The 20,918-nt window shown below is 41.0% G+C and overlaps 1 protein-coding gene across 5 annotated transcripts in view; it reads left to right on the top strand.

Annotated features, from left to right (window-relative positions):
- Positions 1-14,235: 14,235 nt before the first annotated feature.
- Positions 14,236-20,918, top strand: part of ITPR2 (inositol 1,4,5-trisphosphate receptor type 2) — a 537,217-nt gene continuing 530,534 nt past the window's right edge. For 3 of the 5 annotated variants that reach the window (XM_028491107.2, XM_028491108.2, XM_028491110.2), the window contains exon 1: positions 14,236-14,614. In XM_028491107.2, coding sequence (XP_028346908.1) covers positions 14,523-14,614 — 92 coding nt within the window. In that variant the 5' untranslated portion in view covers positions 14,236-14,522. The remainder of the gene's footprint in view (positions 14,615-20,918) is intronic. The other 2 variants (XM_024129066.3, XM_028491109.2) reach the window with 2 other exon arrangements.

The following is a 20,918-nucleotide window of genomic DNA, read 5'->3' as shown; positions in this document are numbered from 1 at the left end:
TGGGAAGTTACCGCATGCCGCGGAGCGGCTGGGCCCGTGAGCCATGGCCGCTGAGCCTGCGCGTCCGGAGCCTGTGCCCTGCAACCGGAGAGGCCACGACAGTGGAGAGGCCCGCATACCGGAAAAAAAAAAAAAAAAAAAAAAATAACCAGCAAAGGACCTACTGTATAGCACAGGGAACTCTACTCAATACTCTGTAATGGCCTATATAGGAAAAGAATCTTTAAAAAAGAGTGGATATATGTATATGCGTAGATGATTTACTTTGCTGTACACCTGAACCTAACACAATATTGTAAATCAACTATACTCAAGTAAAAATTTTAAAAAATTAATGGAACAGAAAAAAAAATACTCTGCACACAGAGGATGAACTTTATTGAGCTAATATTTTAATATATTTTTAATGTGAAAATATTTCACATCATTTATCACACAAACCACTCAAAACTGCCTTTTTTTTATCCTTGAGAGTCTCTTTATAATAATTATCTTATAAATATAATAAAACTTTGGAAATTTTTATTTGTATTCGTTGAAGGACATGTGTCATTATATACTTATTGTTCATGGGTGACAGAATACGGTTTCATTTTTTTTTTTCCCCCTCAGAGCACCAGTTTTCTAAATTCTCATTCCCCACCAGATGCTTTCTTAATAACATACACAACAATACATCCCTATCAGAGGAAAGTGTCCGTCCAAAAATTTCAGGAGCTTAATCTTTTTTTCTTCCAGTTTTATTGAGATATAATTGGCATACAGTCCTGTACACATTTCAGGTGTACAGCATAATGATTTGATTTACCTTCATCATGAAGTGATTATCACGGTCACTTTAGTGAACATCCATCATCTCATATAGGCACAACATTAAAGAAATAGAAAAAAAAATTTGGTGGTGGTTGTGTTGAGAATGCTCAGAAATTACTCCCTTAACAACTTTTATATGTAACATACATCAGTGTTAGTTATATTTATCATGGTGTACTTTACATCCCTGGTACTTATTTATCCTATAACTGGAAGTTTGCCTCCATCCAGTCCCCCTACACCTCACTCCCACCTCTGGTAGCCACGACTCTGATCTCTATTTCTATGAATGTGTTCGCTTTTGAAATATAATTGACTTCCAACACTATGTTAGTTTCTGTTACACAACATGGTGATTCTATATTTCTATACGCTTCAAACGGATCGCCATGATGAGTCTAGTTACCATGTGTCACCATACAGAGATATTACATAGTTATTGAAGGCATTCCCCCATACAGTACACTTCATATTCGGGAGTTTAATCCTTACTGTGCTGTTGAAATATAGCCAAATTTAATTCAGACTTTAATATTTTGTTCAGGAAAAAAAGAGGAAAATAACAATTGTAGTGGTGGAGGAGATTTTGCTGCCTCTCGCTTTGTGTCACTCCTGGGGATAGCAGGAGAGGGCAATTGTTCTCCTCTGTTTCACCAGCATCGGACCTTTGGGAGTGTGAGGTCATGACAGTTCTCGAAGAGATTCACATGCTTAAAGGGTAATTTTTTTTCACTTTATTCAATTTGCAAATCAATTCTGATTTTAGAACTCAATCTTCAAGCAAGATGGGACTGGACTGTATAATTCATAAAATATTTAATATCAATTTTTTCTTTAATGCCTATCCAGTTTTACATGACTTATGAAAATAGGTTGGCATTTTCTGTAGGATATTTAGATCAGACTCCTTGAGGGCAGAGACAATTTCTTATCACTCTTGTATAACTACCACATAGCATAGGTATTGGCACACAGTAGGTGCTCCATGAATATCTGCTGAATGAGTAAAATGACTGCCAGTATGTCCATTAACTTTGAATAAACTGTTACGTTTAAAGCATTTAAAACGCTTATGTCTATTTGCTTTATAAGAACACTGTCAGTTGAATGACACACAATTAGTTTTATGTTTCCAAAGCCCGTGTGCAGATTGACCTGGCCATGGAGGAAAAGAACACAGGGAGACTCAGTTTGGGAAAAAAAGAAGGCTGAGACTTCCATCAAGTTAGTGGAAGGAGTGGATGGATATACAGAAGTGGAGCAACCTGAAAGCATCTAACCTGACACAAACTTTAACAGGCCTCTTGGGAAAGGTCAAAAGCTGTATCAGGAATAAACATGAATAGTGCCTGATGTATGATGCCATGTGGCTTGGTGGGCTGTGTTGCAGCAGTGGTGAGAGCAGAGAGAATGAGTACTCTCCTCTCTTTCCATGTCCCTGTCTTTTGGTCCAAGAATATGCCGACAGTAAGAAAATCTGTGAAAAAAAGTTAGACAAACATTAAGCTGGAAGAAAAGACTAATGACTAAAAACAAATGATTTCTTTTCCCTTTTTTAAAAAATTTATATTATTGGGGTATGGTTGATTTACAATGTTGTGTTAGTTTCTGCTGTACAGCAAAGTGATTCTGTTATACATGTACATATAACCACTCTTTTTTAGATTCTTTTCCCATAGAGGTCATTACAGAGTACTGAGTAGAGTTCCCTGTGCTGTAGGGTAGGTCCTTATTAGTTATCTATTTTATATATAGTAGTGTGTGTATGTCAATCCCAATCTCCCAATTTATCCCCACCCCGTACCCCCTGGTAACAATAAGTTTGTTTTCTACGTCTGTGACTCTATTTCTGTTTTGAAAACAAATGATTTTTAAACTCTAAGGATGCAAAGTAAAGTTAATGTAGATTTGTAATGTAGCTGCCAAAAAACCAATATCGTGCAACTTTATATGGTGTTGTGTATGCCCATGTGGTGGGAGATGGCATATGTTAAGAAATCTTAATATCAGAGACATGGACCATTATGGAATGAGTTTAGGGGAGAGTATTTCAAATGCTGTGAGAATGAAGAAATTGCATGTTCATCAGAAGCAAACAGAACAGATGCTGCTAGCAAGTTTTCTTAAAGGTTCTACCATGTTACCTGCCCATCCTCTAGTTCCACCCACTGCCATTTACACCTTCTCTCAGAAATTCTACTATGAAAAGACAGACTACAAGGAAGTGAGCACGTATTCAAAACCTGGTGTTGTGTTATCTTAGTCCCACACAAACATGGGTAGGAAATGACGTCTGAGGCAGGTGTCCATCCATTCAGGGAAATGAAAGTCTGTGTGAAGCAGCTGTGATGGTTGCAGTATTTGAAAGAAATGTTTTTTCTAGTGTAAACCTACTTCAATAGGAAAAATACTGGATTCAACTTATACAAGAGCCTTTAGGCATTCTTAAGAGTAGATGCAATCTGATTTGGGAGAGTTTTGAGGAGCTGAGTTTTGGCCCATATATTTGAATATCCATCAAAATCTCTTACTGAAAAGAGTTTAGAATTTTATCTATCAATATTTTTATGTCATTTATTGCAAGGCTTATTCAATATCAAGCCTGCTCCAGTTTGATAAGCAGAGATGGTAATGGTGAGCATGGCCAAATCCTTGCTTAGCCCGAGGCCCAGAGCTAAGGCAAAAATGGTAACAGGTTTAGTTGCAACACTTTCCTGACACATGGTACCCAGAAATAACCAGACCCCAAACACTGATAAGGTTGTCATGGAGAACTACATTACAGTCTTAAATCTGTTTTTTGCCAAGAAGGGTGGATTCGAATTCTACAGGCTTCTTGAATTTCCACTTAGCATCTTTGTCTACTGAGATGTTCTGAAAGATGCCAGGAGACACTGGGCCAGCCAAAACGGAATTACTGAAATGCTGTGAAGCTGTATGTCCTCTGCTTGTAATTTCACTGTAAAGGCTGTGATAAATACTTTCTTAAAAATATGCATTAATAAGAAAAGATTAATTAAAACACCAGAATCAAAAGGCAGTTTCCTAAGCATGTCTTCTGCATGACTGAATCTGTTGGTTCCAATTTCTCCTGCTCTGTTTTCACTCTACTGTGTCAACTGAGACTTTGAAAAAATCTTTCTCATAGTTTCTTCTTTAGAAATTTTTCCATTTAAAACCAAATGTCACTTATTGCTGTGTTTTTTGTCATTTAAAAATAATATAAACTCTCTAAAACATTAGGAAAGTAGAGAAAATTAGCCATAGTTTTATCCTACAAATCTTTTTTTTCTAGTATGTTGTTTTTCCCTGATATTTTAGTGACCAAACTCATTATAGAACTTTTATCCTACTTTTAAATCATGATATAAATCTTTTTATATATTATTACATATTCTTAATAAGAATCATTGGTACATATCATGTTAGCTACTCCCTTCTACATCATTAATTTGCTATTGTTCAATATTTGCTTTGTTTCCAATGTTTATTATTATTATTAATACTATGACAAACATAATTTTGAGTATTTTTCATATATAGGATTTTTCCTTAGGATATACTCCATAGATCCATATTGTTGTTTAAAATGGTTGTACAGATATGAGATTGGCTGTTTCACTCTCAGCATTGGTTATTATAATAAAAAATATTTTTTTGCTAGTCTGATATATGTGAAATGATATTTCACTATTATATTACTTTTATTTCTTGCTTACACCCAACCCTTTGCCTATAACATTTGTTGCACATAGTTTACCCATTTGGTTGTTTTCTTTTAAGTTCTGTTTATTAGAATTTTGGCATAAAAATTTATAGCTATAGGTATCAAATCTACTTGATATTTTGCTTTATGTTTTTATATTAATGCATATGTATTTCTAAGCTAAGAAATCCCTTATTCATAGAATTTTAAATATTAATTCCATTTTTGAGTTTTTATATTGAATAACCACATATTCCCCTGAATTTATTTTCACCTTAAGATATCATGTGATATCCTAGAACTAAACTAAAATTTTCAGCCAACCATGGTATGCCAGCATGGTACAACTTTACATGGATGTGTGAGTGCCTGGGTGTTGGTCGAATCCTCAGATGCAAAGCCCATGGATAGGGAGGGCCGACTGTACCAACCATTTTATATGCCCGGGGGATTTAGGCATCCAGGGTGGCTCCAGGAACCAATCCCCCACGGATACTGAGAGACAACTGTACAACAATTCATACCATGTACACAAATGAGAGGAAACCAAGGCAAATTTGGGGAAGGGTCCAGAGGTCAGAAAAAAGACTTCAGGAAGTTCTCGTTGGGTTTATTCTCCGTTTTTGCCCTTTTCTGAGTTATGGTGCTATTTTTTCTTTTCTCCCATGTATCTTACTACTTGGGTGACCTTGGGTAGGTTCCTTAACCTGTCTAGGACTCAAGTTTCTTCAGCTGTTAAATGCGGTTGATAATATCAGTTACCTCCTGGAGGTTCTCAGATAATATCAATATATGAAAAGTGCTCAGCACAGAGACTCAGATATATGTTATTAGTATATATTACTTTCCTCCATCTCTTAGCCCTCTACCAAACTTGTTCTCAGATCTTTCATTCTCATTGGCATTTACCAGTTGACGAGTTTGGCCTTAGTAGCCTGTTTCCATTCATTAAGACAAGGTTAAATTTCCTGAAGTAAGCCTTTAAGAGCAACCCAGAAATCCCCGGGGATCTGGGAAATGGAATTACAAGTTGAGAAATTGCTCTTGGTTTGCATTGTAGGACCTTAACTGCCCCAGCTGCACTTTTTATGGTACCGGAAGTCTGTAAGAGGTGAGGCATAGTCAAAGTTCTGCATTACGTCTTCCCTGTTATCATGCCAGGGACCGCAAGCATGACAGCTTTCTCTGGTGTTAGATGGCAGTTTTCTCCGTGGGTTTTATCTGCCCCCTTCTGTGAAGAGATAAAAACTGTCAGCTTGTGGAAGGCAGAGTTCCCACGGGGCACTTTGGGGTGGTTTTACAGCACCAGGTTGGGAATTTAGCCACTTTTGTTTCTTTTGTCTCAAAACTTGTTTTCTTTTCTTTATGATGCCTGAAATTTCCCTGTTAAAAATTAGATTTCTTTCTTTTACAGAAATTAAAAAATTCCAATATCCCTGAAAGAGGTTATCAGGCATTTACTACTGTTTACTGAAGGGACTGAAGTGTAAATGAAGGAGCTATTGACTCAGACTCTCTGGAGACAGGTCTGGTGCTGGCTCAGTCACTAATGTGTCTTCTTGCACAGGTCACAGCATCTCTGATGCTTGGTTTTCTTATGACCTTTAATATTGCCTTTCTCTCAAATAATGACAATCATAAAAATAGCTAACATGATTGCGCGCTTACTTTGTGCCAGGTACCGTGCCAAACCCTTCAAATGTATTTTCTAATTTAAATCTCACAAGGCCCTTAGGAGGTAGGTACTATTGTCCTCATTTTACAGATAAGTAAAATGAGGCATCAGAGGTTGAATATTTGCATAAAGATTGGCAGAGGGTAAATTAGTGAGTTAGTAATTTAAACCAGGTCTATGTGATGCTTGTATTAAGTATTCTGGTATAGTTATGATTGATGAATACTGTCCTGATATTTAGCTGAGAACATGAAATTATATTTGGGGAAGAATCGTTGCAAATTGAAGTAAGCAAGAATTGAAATATTCGAGTAATTTAAGAGTGTAAATAGCTCTAAGATTTGTGACTATCAGATAGATTCGAAGAATATTTTAATAGGATGTTAGATTGTGAGTTTCAGTGGAGGCATTGAATAGATGCAAATCATGAAGGGAAACATTTGAGTTGGGCTGTTGGAGATGAGAGATGGTTTTGAAGTGCTTTGGAGTGAGCTGCTGCTGTGTTGTGAGTCTTACCACACCCCCAGTGCATGGGCAAGACCCGTGTGTGTGTGTGTGTGTGTGTGTGTGTGTGTGTGTGTGTGTGTGCGCGCGTTAGGGGAGAGGGTGTGGAAGGGATGATTGGCTCTCATATCTAGTTTAGTGGGAAGAACTTCAAAGGCATCACTGGGGGAGCTTGGTATTTGTCCCCGGCAGGTAGGGAAACACGGTAGACTGATGTCAAACTCCAGCTTTGGAAACAGAGAGGTTAAAGGTCAGGAGATGGGTTGGACACCATTTTTGGCAGGAAAATCAGACTTGCTGCTGCTTTGAGATTGGCCTACATTTCCGGAGTTTTCTCAAGCTAAGAGAGTGTTTCTTGTGGAACAAACATTGAAAAGACAGCTGGTTTGGGATTACTGTTAAACTCTTCTCCACTAGACAACACTTTGACAGTGATCAAAACTAATGTCATAAACGAGGGGGCAGATGGACACTGTGTGCCTGAAGTCAAGGTTACCTGGGGAAGTACAGTTCATCACTTGTGTATTATTCTAGCTGGAAATGCTTAACCTAATCTAATTATGAAGAAATGCAAGACAAACCCAAATTGAGGACTATCCTATAAGTAAATGGCTTGATTCTTCAAAAATATCAATGTCATTAAAGACAAAGGATGGCTGAGGAATTGGTACAGATCAAAAGAGACTGAAGAGATATGACAACTAAATGCCATATGTGATCCTGGATGGGATTCTGTCCTGGAGGAAAAAAATGCTATAAAGGATACTATTTGGACAATTGACAACATTGGAATATGGACAGTAGATTAAAGTTTTAGATCAATGTTAAATTTTCCGAGCTGGATAGCTGTACTATGGATGTAGAAGAGAATATCTTTGTTCTTAGGAATACATGAAGTATTAGGTAAAGGGGCATGATTATGCAACCTATAGTCAGACGGTTCTAAAAATAAATTGTATGTGTGTATGTGTGTGTTTGTAGAGAAAGACAATGATGAAACAAACATAGCAAATTATAAAAATTGATGAATTTGGGTCAAAGTGATGTACTCTTTGTAAAAAGTTACTCTTGTAACCTTTTTGTAAGTTTGAGATTATTTCGAAGTAAAAATGAAAAACAAGTCATTTTCTCAGCAAAGCGTTCCCACTAACCAAGGTCTGTTTCACCCCCGACTCTCCCCACCTTTGCCCACACAAAACCACCCCCTTCAGAAATGCTAGTAAGCCCCACTCTAGACCTGCTAAGTCAAAAATCTCATGGGACGGGGCCCAGGGAGCTGTGTTTTAAGATGGTTCTTACACTAACGTTTGAGAAGCACTGGTTTAGACTAGTGAGGACCCATGCTCGGAGTTGGGGGGTGAAGTTAACCCCATTCAGGCTGTTAGACATGGGGGAAAGGTGGATGGCTCTCTGGGATCTACCTCACAACAGCAGTTGAGGATGACTATGAGATTGTCCTTCTACATTCTTCCCTATATCATCATCTACTCTTCTCCTTCCAGCTTGAACCTAGAGGCAAGTCACAGCATTTTTTTTTAGTTCAAAATTTCACAGCAGGCCGTATAAATGACTAAGGTACATTTGCTAGGGAACAAATCCACAGAACTCTCCATCATGAATATGGAGATGGGGATTCAGGAGGAAGGAGAACTTTGCCCTGGCAGTATCTGGGAAGCTTCACTGGGGAAATGGAGCTTGGGCATGTAGAAACAGGAGAAGGAAAGGAGGAAGGGGAATTTCTGGCAGAGGGACCATCACACTCAAAAAGCATGAAGACTAAAATTGTCAGATTATATGTGGGAAGTCTGGCTTTCCACGAGGATATGAGGAGTGGAAGAGTAGAAACTAAGGATATCAAAGGAGGAGACCAGGTCATGGTCAGTGTGGAATGCTAGGACATGGTGGTGGAAGTCCATTTATATGGACTGATGTTCACAATATCTAATATTCACACTAGCAGGTTAAATACTGCAGACAGGGGGGTGTCATTGTAAGTCTGAACAGTTTTGATCAGATCAACTTGGTAAGGAGACTGTTCTGGCTTGCTTTGAGGATGGTGAGTGGGGGAGACTGGAAGGGTGGAGACCAGTGAGTAGGCAACGGTATAGAACAGAGCAAGGATAGTGGAGACGGTAAAGAGGAGACATTCTTGAGATAAAAGAAAGAAATAGGTAGAGGAAAGAATAAAGAGTGACTCCAAGGCTTTGTGCCTGGATTATTAAGAGGTTGCTGATGCCATTTGATGACAAAATGATTTTCATTGGAAGGTGGGACATTTTTGAGTTTGTGTAGTCAGACGATTAGTGAGGAATTAGGTAATGTGTTTTACCCCACCTACAGCTTCACTGAATTCTTTTTATTTTTTAAATTTTTTATTTATTTATTTTTTAAAGTCTCTCTCTCTCTTTTTTGGGACCATTTTAAAAGTCTTTATTGAACTTGTTACAATACTGCTTCTGTTTTATGTTTTGGTTTTTTGGCCGAGAGGCATGTGGGATCTTAGTTCCCTGACCAGGGATTGAACCTGCATCCCCTGCATTGAAAGGTGAAGTCTTAACCACTGGATCACCAGGGAAGTCCCTGAATTCTTTTTAGTTGTACCCTAGCACTCTTTCCCCCTTCTCGGCAGCTAGGTATGAGGTTACCCTTGCTTGAAGAAGGTGTCAGGTGGAACCAGGAACACATAGGTCAAGTTAAAGGGAAATATATGCTGAACAGAGGTGTAAGTTTGAAGAATACTTTCTCATCACCCCAAAAAGAAACCCTGTGTCCTTTACTTACCCACTACAGGCCCTAGGTAACCACTAATTGACTTTTTATCTACATGGATTTGCCTATTCTGCACATTTTATATGAATGGAATCATCTAACATGTGATCTTTTGTGACTGGTTTCTTTTACTTAGTATAATGTTTTCAAGGTTCATCTATGCTGCAGCATGAATCAATAGTTCATTCCTTTTTATGACCAAGTAATATTCCACTGTGTATTTATCCATTCATCAGTTGATGGACATTGGCTACTATGACTAAAGCTACTATGAACATTTTTGTACAAGTTTTCCTGTATACGTATGTTTTCATTTCTCTTGGATATATACAAGAGATGGAATTGCTGGGTCAAATGGCGAGTCTACATTCACCTTGTTCAGGGACTGCCAAACTCTTTTTGAAAGTGTTGTACAATTTTACATTTCTACCAGCAGTAGAGGGTTCCAGTTTTCCCATATCTTTGTCAGCACTTGTTATTATCTGTTATTTTTATTGTAGCCATCCCAGTGGATGTGAAATGAAATCTCATTTTTGTATTAATTTGTGTTTCCTTGATGATTAATGATGTTGAGCATCTTTTTGCATGCTTATTGGCCATTTGTATATCTTCTTTGGAGAAATGACTATTCACATCCTTTACTCATTTAAAAAGTTATTTGTCTTCTTATTGTTGAGTTGTAAGAGTTTTTCAAAAATATTCTAGATACAAGTTCCTTATCAGATACATGATTTGCAAATATTTCCTCCCATTCTGTATATTGTATTTTCACTTTTTTATAGTGTCCTTTGAAGCACAAAAATTTTTAACTTTGGTGAAGTCAAATTTATCTGTCTTTTTTTTGTTGCTTATGGCTTTGTTGTCATATTTAAGAGACCATTGCTAAATTCAATATTATGAACACTTAACTCTATGTTTTCTTATAAAAGTTTTATATTTAGGTCTTCGGTCCATTCTGAGTTAATTTTTGTACATGGTGTGAGGCCAAACTATTTTTTGATAATTTAATCTGTTTTAAGTGCCCATCTCTACTGATGGCAAACTTAACCTGGCCAGTTCTGGATAAATTCAGTAACTTCAGGTTTTCTCAGTCATTGCAGCTTTAGTTTCAGTAAATTCAGGACTCTCCCTTTTCCTTCATTCTCCTCTCATGTGGGATTTAGCTAAATCACAGTGGGTTAATGGTACTTATTGACGGGTAGTGTACAGTGAGTTAGAATTAGGATTAGGTGTAAATGGGGAGGTCTCTGTCCCACGATTAGCTTCAAAGAGAAGATAATGATAGAACATGAAGAAAGTTTGGGGATCTGAGATTAGGGTGAACATGCATCCCAATTGAAGTATGGTTACTCTTGGAGGAAGCAAGCTTCACAGAGGTCCCGAGACTCCATAAAGATGTTGCACTAGGTGATTTGTTTCCCCCCACTCACTCACATATATTTATGAATAGGCACATGATAGTGCCAAGAATTCTTTTATAGAGTGGAATAAAGCAGCGATGAAAACACACAAATTCTGTGCCATCATGGAACCTATATTCTAGTGGGAGGAGACAGGACAAATAAATAAGCAAATAAATGTATAACATGCTATGATAAAAAAAAATCTAAGAAAAATAAATAGAGGGACTTCCCTGGGGGCTCAGTGGTTAAGAATCTGGCTGCCAATGCAGGGAACATGGGTTCGAGCCCTGGTCCGGGAAGATCCCACATGACGAGGAGCAACTAAGTCCATGCGCCACAACTATTGAGCCTGTGCTCTAGAGCCCGCGAGGCACAACTACTGAGCCCGCGTGCCACAACTGCCGAAGCCTGCATGCCTAGAGCCCACGCTCCGCAACTCGCTGCAACTAGAGAAAGCCGCGTGCAGCAACGAAGACCCAATGGAGCCAAACATAAATAAATAAATTTATTTAAAAAAAAAAGAAAAATAGAGTAGGGAGATAGCAAATGGGGCTGACAGTATTTTATATAGAGTCGTCAGGGAAGGCCTCATGACAGGGTGACATCAGAGCAGAGATCTGAAGCAAGAGAGGGACTGAGACTTGCAGGTACACATGGGAAAAACACGCCAGGCAGAGGGAACAGTAAGTTAAGTGCCCTCAACAGGGAGCAGGCTTGGCATATATGAGGGTGAGCAAGGAGGCCAAGGTGGTTGGAATGAAGAAGGTCAAGTCAGTGGCAGGAGATGAAGTCAGAGGGGCAGCGGGGGGCTCTGGGAACAGTGGTGCAGGTGTGTACTGCTCACTGCTCACTAATGTGTAAGTGCCACTCACACATGCGTACCTGGACGGACGTACTACAATACATCGACTCAGGGGGCACATTAAATAGGGCCATACAGGCCATGGAAGTGACTTCAGAATTCACTCTGAGATGGGAAGTTGTTGCAGTGTTTTGAGCAGAGACTTGCTCTAACTTCTATCTCAAGAGCAAATGTCTGGCTTCTTGGTTGAGAATAGATCATAAAGGTGCAAAGGTGGAGGTGGGGAGATCAGTGAGGAGTCTGGAGGCATGGACCAGGGTGGTAGGTTGTTGTTTATACTTTGAAGGTAGAGCTGACAGGATTTGCTGATGGACTGAATGTGGGGTGTGAGAGAGGAGTCAAAAACGATTCCAAGGTTTCTGAGCTGAGCAAATAAAGGCAGAGTTGCCAGAATAGCTAAGGCTGGGAAGACGCTTTTAAGGAGGCTTGGCTGCCATGGAAGGAGAGCCTAAACCTTTGGTGGTTGGCTGACTATCTTTGCCATGTTAAAGCAGCAGTGTGACCTGATCCAGGCCTCAGACTATATAGGACACCTCAGTGGGTGGTGGCTGGTGAGGACGGGGTGAGGAGGAAGAAACCCATTGGTCTTGGGTATGTGGCTTGAAGTTTGTACCTGTTCATTAGCATAAACAATCACCCACTTGTTTTGTAATGTCTTGTTCACTGACAGTTTGTGCCTAGAGGAAACAAAGAAAAACATTCATGACTTTGGCCAATAATTGTGGAGCATCCATTTGGATGTATCGTACAGGACTGTGCAACATGGGAAACCATAGAATGTAATCTGTTTATCTCTTGGATAAACAGAAACCTCCATTTTCAGTGTTTTCATCTCGCTCCATCTCAAGCTTTTAAATAGCTCATCCAATGTCTTGGAGGCTCCCAACAGTAATATCATGTATCATGTAGACAGAAGAGGGCTTCTATCACATTACAGGCATTTCTTAGTTGCTAAGTAACCATTTCCAAAGGAGAACCCAGAAGTAAAGAGAGATCTGTCAGCTGCATGGTAGGACAATGACTGGGTCCAGTTTATCTCAGTACATTCAGGCTTTGTGCTGGCATTTCCTGGATTCTGGGTCTAACACTTTATTCTCCTCTATCCTGCAGGCTTTCTAAACACAGATGTCTGAACATTAAGCTTATTCTTTCCTATTCCATTATGTGATTATAAGTCTCAACCCAAACCATCTTCAAACTGTAAGACAGCCTCGAACTGTAAATTTACATTTTGGTCAGTTGCACAATTTGGCATACACCTCTGTGCACGCCCTGGGTTCCTCCACCTTTCAGCAAACCTTGCTCTAGGGGGATTACTTAGGTCACAATTCTTTGGGTGGCTAGTGTCATAACTGCTGTCCAAGTCTGCCTTCTGCAGGTCTTCCGGAAGGGTAGGACAAAAGTCTTGTAAAACGATGAGGGTTATAAAAGCAACGGAGAAGGTGTGGAAACGTGTCCCGCTGCCAGTTTCATTTATGAACGTTGGAGCTTTAAGAGTCAGAAACTTTAAAAGTAAACAAACCAAGACGGTCACTGAGACTGTGACAGCGGGCTTCCGGAAGTGGAAAGTTAAACCTGGGCTCCGGGTTAAGAGCAGGGGGCGCGGGATTAAGAGAGCAGGAGGCTTAAGAGAAGGTTCACCGTCTATGGTTGGCTAAAAAAATTGCTGGCCTGGCCAAGTGACTTTTACCTCATGTCCACCTGGACATCTGCTGACGGGTCGTTTCACTAACGCCCTATACTAGAGACAAAACCTAAACTACATAGTCCAAATAGAGACAGACCCTCCCGCTTCCCTCCCTTCTCCTCCTTCTCCTTCTTATTTTCTTTCTTTATTGTGTATCTTAAAAAATGTTCTACTTTTTCCTTTGCTTCAACACCTTCCTTCCTCTCCCTGTGTCAGCAAATTATCCACCCCACGCACCCACGCCGCTCCGGCTCCTCCTTTTCTTCTCCAGGCTTATCGTCGGCTCACTCCGCTCCGGTCCTGCGCGCGCGCCCCATCGCCAATTCTCAATCCTCCCCGCCCCCTTTAAGACAAGGGACTGGGTCTAGGCCCCACCATCCTTCGGTTTCCCAGGCGGGAACTGTCGAACCCCAAGTCTAGCCTCTCCAGGGCGGCTCTCCGGCGACCGCTTCCCGGTTCGGGGATCCCGCCGCCCCTCCAGCGCCCCCGCGCGTTCGGTCAGCGCGCGCCACGGCTTCCCGGGTGGCCGGGCCCCACCCCCTACCCTGGTCGCCCCGCCCCTGCCCGGCTCCGCCCCGGGCCGCCGCCGCCTGATTGGCCTCCGCCCTCTCGTCCCCCAGCTCCTCTCCTCCTCTTCGCCCAATGGGCACCACCACCTGGTCCAAAAATTCCCCCGAGGGAACCGAGGGGCTCTGCAAACACCAGCTCTGGCCGGGCTGCGGGGGCCGCTGCGGCGGGGCGCGGAGCGGGGAGGGTAGGCGGAGGAGGGAGCGGAGGAGGGAGGAGGAGGAGCAAAAGGTGTTGGAGAGAAAACTTCTAAAAGGAACAGGAAACTTGCCGGGGAGGCGGCGGCGGCTGCGGCTCTCCGGGCGTCCGGGCGGCGCACGTCGCGGGGTGTCCGGAGCTGCAGCGCCGCTCCTGGCGGCTCCCCTGGCGCGGGGCAGGGCTGAGCCCGACACTCGATCCCTCGGGCCGTGCCCGCCGCCGCCGCTCTGGGCGCTACAGGCGGGCGCTCCGTTCCGCCTCTGCCGCGGCAGCTCCCCGGAGAGGGCGGCGAGGGCGCAGAGAAGAGGAGGGACGTCTTCTTCGGAGCATGAAGCAGCATGACTGATAAAATGTCCAGCTTCCTCTACATAGGGGACATCGTGTCCCTGTACGCGGAGGGCTCGGTCAACGGCTTCATCAACACGCTGGGGTAAGCCGGGGCGCGGGCTGGGGAGCGCTGGCTCTCGGGCCCCTAGGAACCCATCCTAGTCCCTCGTGGCGCCGCCGCGTCCCCCGGCGCCCGCTCCCGCCTGGGGCGGCCGGGAGGCAGGGTAGGCTCTGCGCCCGCGGACAGCGCCGTGCGCTCGTCTCGCTCGCTCGCAGGAAGCTGTCCATAGAGGCAAGACTTTCTCTGCAACTTCATAATCTCAAACTCAGAGACGCATCTGAAAAGGAGGAAGTGATTCAAAAAGCCCGGAGACAGGCCCGGTGAAGAAGTCTTCGTTGGCTTCTCCGTGGGTTGTTTTGATTAAAAAAAATTTTTTTTTTTACCCTTAGAGGTGAAACAAAATGCCTCCTCTTCCCCATCTTTGCTCGCTACCGCTCTCAAGCCCTTGTCCTTCAGGGCCGGGTTTGTAAGACCAGTCAATAAAAGTCCGTGGCCTTGGGCATGAAACTCAGGCGATGTGGCGAGCGGGAGTGTGGCTTTGCCCTGCGGGAGGAGCTCACCGTCCCACTTCGCTGAAGTAATTTCCTTTTGGCCTTGCCAAACGGGGACTCGCCCCACCTCGGGGGCAGCCTGGGGGCTCCGATGGCCTCCTGGGTTCTAGAACTCACACCTGCTTTCTCCCCTTCCCGGGCTTTGGCCCACTGAAATGCTCAACTTCTCCTGGGACTCGGCCAAGTGCAGGGCTCTTGAGATTGATTTACGAATGGGGGAAATAGATATATAAACATAACCGTGTGCTAGATGGTTAAAGAGAACTTCCTTGATTACTAGTATTTTCTCTCTGTCCTGATTGTGAATACCAGCTCGCAGTTTAAACGCACACTGACTGCATTGTATTTTGATGCGTACATTTTTTTGTTGTTACCGCCTGGTCTCAGTAGCTAGACTCCCCAGTCTTAGAGATTTCAGGCTGAGAAACTGGTGTTTCCACTTCGGACTGGTCACTTTTTTCTGCTGTTAGGTTTCAGGGCGCATGACTTAACATGCAGTGTCCCTGGACGGTGGTGTCTACCCCACAGGGGACGTGGACGTCACCAGAACTTCCCCAGTTTCTGTTATTTGTGCGTCTCAATGGGTGAAAGAAGGGAGGTAGATTTAACTTAATCCCTTTCAGATCAATGTTAAGTGAAACTGAAGCATGGAAGAAAAAAATAGCCGTGACAGGTGCTTTTGTGCTGGGTTTGTAAATCATAAGCTGCCATTTATTTCCCGGAGAGCTCTTAGTACAAGGTCAGTGTTTGGGCTTCCCGCAACATTTTGCAGATGGACTCTGCCGCACCTCACCCTTCCCCTCTGTAGACTCTCTAGATGTGTTTAACCTGGTGGTTGATCAGGAAGGGCTTGGGGTCAAATCCCGGCTTCTCCGCTTGTGAACCTTATGACCCTGGGCAAGTTACATAATTGCATCTCAGTTTCCTCACTCATGGTTACTACCTCGTAGGATTGTGCTGAGGAAGAAGTGAGTTACATAAGGTGCTTAGCACAGTACGTGGCACATGAGCGCTTGTATTAAGGGTTAGCTGTTGTAATTGTCACTACCTAGGTGACTGTGAGCGACAGTTACAGTCGTGGACAAAATAATAAAAAGGATTAGGAATAGAGTATAAAACCTAGTGAAATAAAAAGCCATGTTTTTGTAGTGTCTTATTCAGCAAAGGTATGTGTTTTGGTCACTACATACTTTAGCAGTTGCGGAGTCTGTCCTGCTCATTTTGGAGATAGAGAAACCTAGGGGAAGAGAAATGAAGTGACTTACCTGTGAAGCAGAGGACATTAATGCCAAAAGCTGGAACTATAACCCTGTCTCCAGACTCTCAGCCAAGTGTGTGTTTCTTTGGTTACACATTGTCTTGAGAAAAAGAAGCTTTAATGTAGCATATGTTGTATAAAATATTTATTCGTATTCAGCATTTCTTGCTGGTGTTTTGGAAGTTGAGTTGCCTTAGAGTGTGTTTGTGCAGTATTATTTTTCTGTTGACAAACTGATTCTTGTTGAGGTTAATATGACAAGACCTCTGTGCAGCTCGATTCCAAGGTGAGGACGGATCGTTGGAAATGCTGCCGCTGGTGAAGCTTGGTGCTCTGATTAGATATTCTTTTTCTTTAACTCATGGAACTACGTTGGCCTCAGAGTTGTAGTAGTTACAAAGCTGGCAGGAGCCTATGTTCATGCCACATGAAATGTTATCTAGGCAAAGTAGCATCACCTACTTTGTTAGCTTAGATGACAACTGGTAGATATTTTACTTTACAAGTTTGTTTTAGGACCATGAAATCAAAGCAGCATTATAGTTTTTCATTATACTTTTGTAGGCTCATTATTTATACACCTTTTCTATCAAACACAGAGTACATACTTCAAGTTGAATTTCCTTGCTCTTCTATAGTTGGAGGTCAGTTGTCCAAGGTCTGTTGCTAATTATGACCTTGTTCATATCATTTATTCTTTTCCTGTCAGCATGTCTTTGTGGAGAGTAAGAGAAAGAGTATATGATGCCCCTGCCCCTGGGGTATTATAAAAGTGAATGAAAGAGACAGAAAGGAAAGAGCCCATTTTTTTTAGAGAGTTGCTAGGAAAATCCACATTATGCTTATATTTTTGTGGGCCTCAAGTTTCTTCAAAGTTGTGTGAATTGTTAAAGTGAATCAGAGAGCTCCATTGGAGACACTGGCATTGTATCTATTTAGCCAGCATAGTTTGTTCCACTGTAATATTAAAAACTCAACGGAAGAGCTAAAAATGAGGCTGTAAGTTTCTGATTTCTATCTTTGCTCTTTATCTATTTGACGCTTTTGGTTGCATGATGGTTTTTCAAATTCACCTTAGGAGGTAGTTAGTGAGAATGGAGTTTACAGCATTACAGGTAATTCATACATATTTATTTGTCTGCAGATAAACTTTGTCTGATTTTAGTATCTCGTGTATAAATTTGTTTGGGAGGGTACACGTTGTTTTTATTGGCTTTTGGGAATTTTTGTAATAAGGTCATGAATTTTTCACCTGAAAAAAAAATCACAGTTTCACTCTATTAGAGTTTAGTAGGCCCTTTTAGAGGCCCTTCCAACTGGAAATGTAGGAAGATTTTTGTAGGCTTTGTGACCTAGCTTTTAAGTTTGATATCTCAGTCTGAGGAATTAGACTGCTCCAGTTGCAAAGACTTGCATTTCCCTTTTTTCCCCAGTTTTCCTTTAACCAGGATTTACCTGATGTTTCTGAACCCTGAGTTATTGCTAAATGAGGTAGAGTATTGTTCTCCCAGCTTGTATTGGTGCAAAAGGGGCCTGGTTTATGTTTTCTAACTTAATTTTTCATCTAAAGATCTATTTAGGAAACACTTATCTTGACTTAAGGAAAACTACTTTAAATCCTGTTGGATGAAGATGGTGAATATATTTTAAATAAATAATTTTTTTTTGTACTGTACATTTTAGGGTTATGGTTTTTATTTTTCTTTTAAAAGAGAAGGGAGGACTTGTGGGATATGTTGTACAATTTCAGATGCAGTGTTGCTTTTGTTTTTGCTTTTTATTTTTAAATTGAAGTATAGTTGATTTACAATGTTACATTAATTTCTGCTATACAGTGAAGTGTTTCAGTTATACATATATATACATTCTTTTTTTTACTATTCTTTTCCATTGTGGTTTATCACAGGATATTGAATATAGTTCTCTGTGCTGTACAGTAGGACCTTGTTGTTTATCCATTCTATGTATAAAAGCTACATCTGCTCACCCCAACCTCCCACTCCATTCCTCCCCCAACTCCCTCCCCCTTGGCAACCACCAGTCTGTTCTCTATGTCTGTGAGTCTGTTTCTGTTCATTTCTGCCATATTTTAGATTCCACTTATAAGTGATATCATATGGTATTTGTCTTTCTCTTTCTCATTTACTTTACTTATATGATAATCTCTAGTTGCATCCATGTTGCTACAAATGGCATTATTTCATTCTTTTTTTATGGCTGAGTAATATTCCATTGTATATATGTACCACATCTTCTTTATCCATTCATCTATCGATGGACATATAGGTTGTTTCCATGTCTTGGCTATTGTGAAGAATGCTGCTATGAACATAGGGGTGTGTGTATCTTTTTGAACTAGAGTTTTGTCTGGCTGTATGCCCAGGAGTAGGATTGCTGGATCATATGGTAATTCTATTTTTTAGTTTTCTGAGGAAGCTCCATACTGTTATCCATAGCAGCTGCACCAACTTACATTCCCATCAACAGTGTAGGAGGGTTCCCTTTGCTCCACACCCTCTCCAGCATTTGTTATTTTCAGACTTTTTAATGATGGCCATTCTGACTGGTGTGAGGTGCTACCTCATTGTAGTTTTGATTTGTATCAAATGCAGTGTTAATTGTCCCTTCCCCCTTCCTCCATGTCTTTATACTGAGATTTACTTCCCTGGTCATTGACACTTCTGACACTTCATATTTTGGGTATATCAACTTGACCAATGGTCAGGTACCACACAGTGGGAGTGAGCATGGCAGAATTCCCAGGACGGGTGGGACAGTAGAATCAATAAAAAGTATACAGTTGTTGCATTGTCTGTTCTCCATGTGGTTGAGAGTTTAGTGAATGACAAGTGTGCATGTGTGTGTGTGTGTGTGTGTGTGTGTTGTGAGGTGCTACCTCATTGTAGTTTTGATTTGTATCAAATGCAGTGTTAATTGTCCCTTCCCCCTTCCTCCATGTCTTTATACTGAGATTTACTTCCCTGGTCATTGACACTTCTGACACTTCATATTTTGGGTATATCAACTTGACCAATGGTCAGGTACCACACAGTGGGAGTGAGCATGGCAGAATTCCCAGGACGGGTGGGACAGTAGAATCAATAAAAAGTATACAGTTGTTGCATTGTCTGTTCTCCATGTGGTTGAGAGTTTAGTGAATGATGTGCGTGTGTGTGTGTGTGTGTGTGTGTGTGTGTGTTTATGCACATCTGTATACATATGTTTAAGTGATTGTTGCCTTTGACTTGAGGTTTCTTTTTGGGATCTACTAAGAATCAGCACCCACTAATTAAGGTCTGAGAAAACACTCAGGTGACCACCCATTGGTGCAGTGACTGCCAAGTATCATGATAGTTTTTTACCAGAGTGGGAAAAGATCAGGGCCCTTATTTTTAATTACTACTTGATTTTGGCCAATTCAATGAGCTTTTTAATTCCTTTGTTTCCATGTTCAACAATGGACATCAGGTAGGGGGATGGTGGGTCACACAGTTTATAATTCTGACTTAATTCCTTAGATGGATGAATAAGACTTATGTTTTATTTTTACCAATTATAGTCCTTTGAATTTCCCTTCCTGATGCTTTTTCTGCTTAAAGTTTTAATATTTAAATGGTTACAGATTTTATTTATTATTATTTTTCTTATTTAATTTTGCTATTCTTATCATGGTTTGAAAAATCTTTCCTTTAATAGGACTGTTTGATCAGTAGAGAGTCGTAGATGAAGCAAGGAATGGTTATAGCCAACTTTTATATTTGCATAATTTGTAATTTATCTTTAGCCTCTTCTAAACAGAACCCCTCCAAGTAACAGCTATAACTAGGTCTATGAACTTAGCTTTGTTTTGGCTAGGGCATATGTTAACTGTGATAAAAGTGTCTAAAAATCCATTGGATATTTGCATGTGTGTTTAGTGGGGAGGAAGAAGACAGTATAATCTTGAATATTGAGTTGTTCTGGAAAGTCTAAGGGTTAATAGTGTCATGTTATGGAACTTTAAACTGTACAAAGACAGTTTCTGAAGTGGTGAACATAAGGTCTATTTTAAGCTGAAAGGTCCACCATTTCTTAAACTTAAGTCATTCCATAAACAACACTGCAGCTTTTAGACCCTCTCTGGTGGAGAGCTCAGTCAGGTAAACAACCATCCTTCCTTAAGTACCCCTGATCCTTGACTTTGATAGAAAGAGAATTCAGAAGCAATTGCTTGGCCTCATTCTAGATTTAACAGAGCTTTTTTGCTTAAAAAGTTTATTTTGTGTAGGTAGCACTTTTCACAGTCACGTTTCCCCTTTGGAACTGTTCTTGTGTAGATAGCGAGCGTGTATATAACTTACAGAATATAGACAGATTACTTTAAAACTTTAAAGTTAAATTCAAACTTTTAAACTTAAATTCCAGGCACAAGGGCACAAGGTGTGTCTTCATATATAAATACAAAGGAAGTAACAGTGGGCTTCTATGACAAATTTCTAGCATAACAATAGATTGAATTTTACTCCTTTTTTTACATCAGAGCTTGGTAATAGATCAC

This window comes from Physeter macrocephalus, chromosome 6, assembly GCF_002837175.3.
Source record: "Physeter macrocephalus isolate SW-GA chromosome 6, ASM283717v5, whole genome shotgun sequence".
Taxonomy (NCBI): Eukaryota; Metazoa; Chordata; class Mammalia; order Artiodactyla; family Physeteridae; genus Physeter; species Physeter macrocephalus.
The sequence above is the reverse complement of the archived record's forward strand: the minus strand, read 5'-3'. Positions and strand labels throughout refer to the sequence as shown.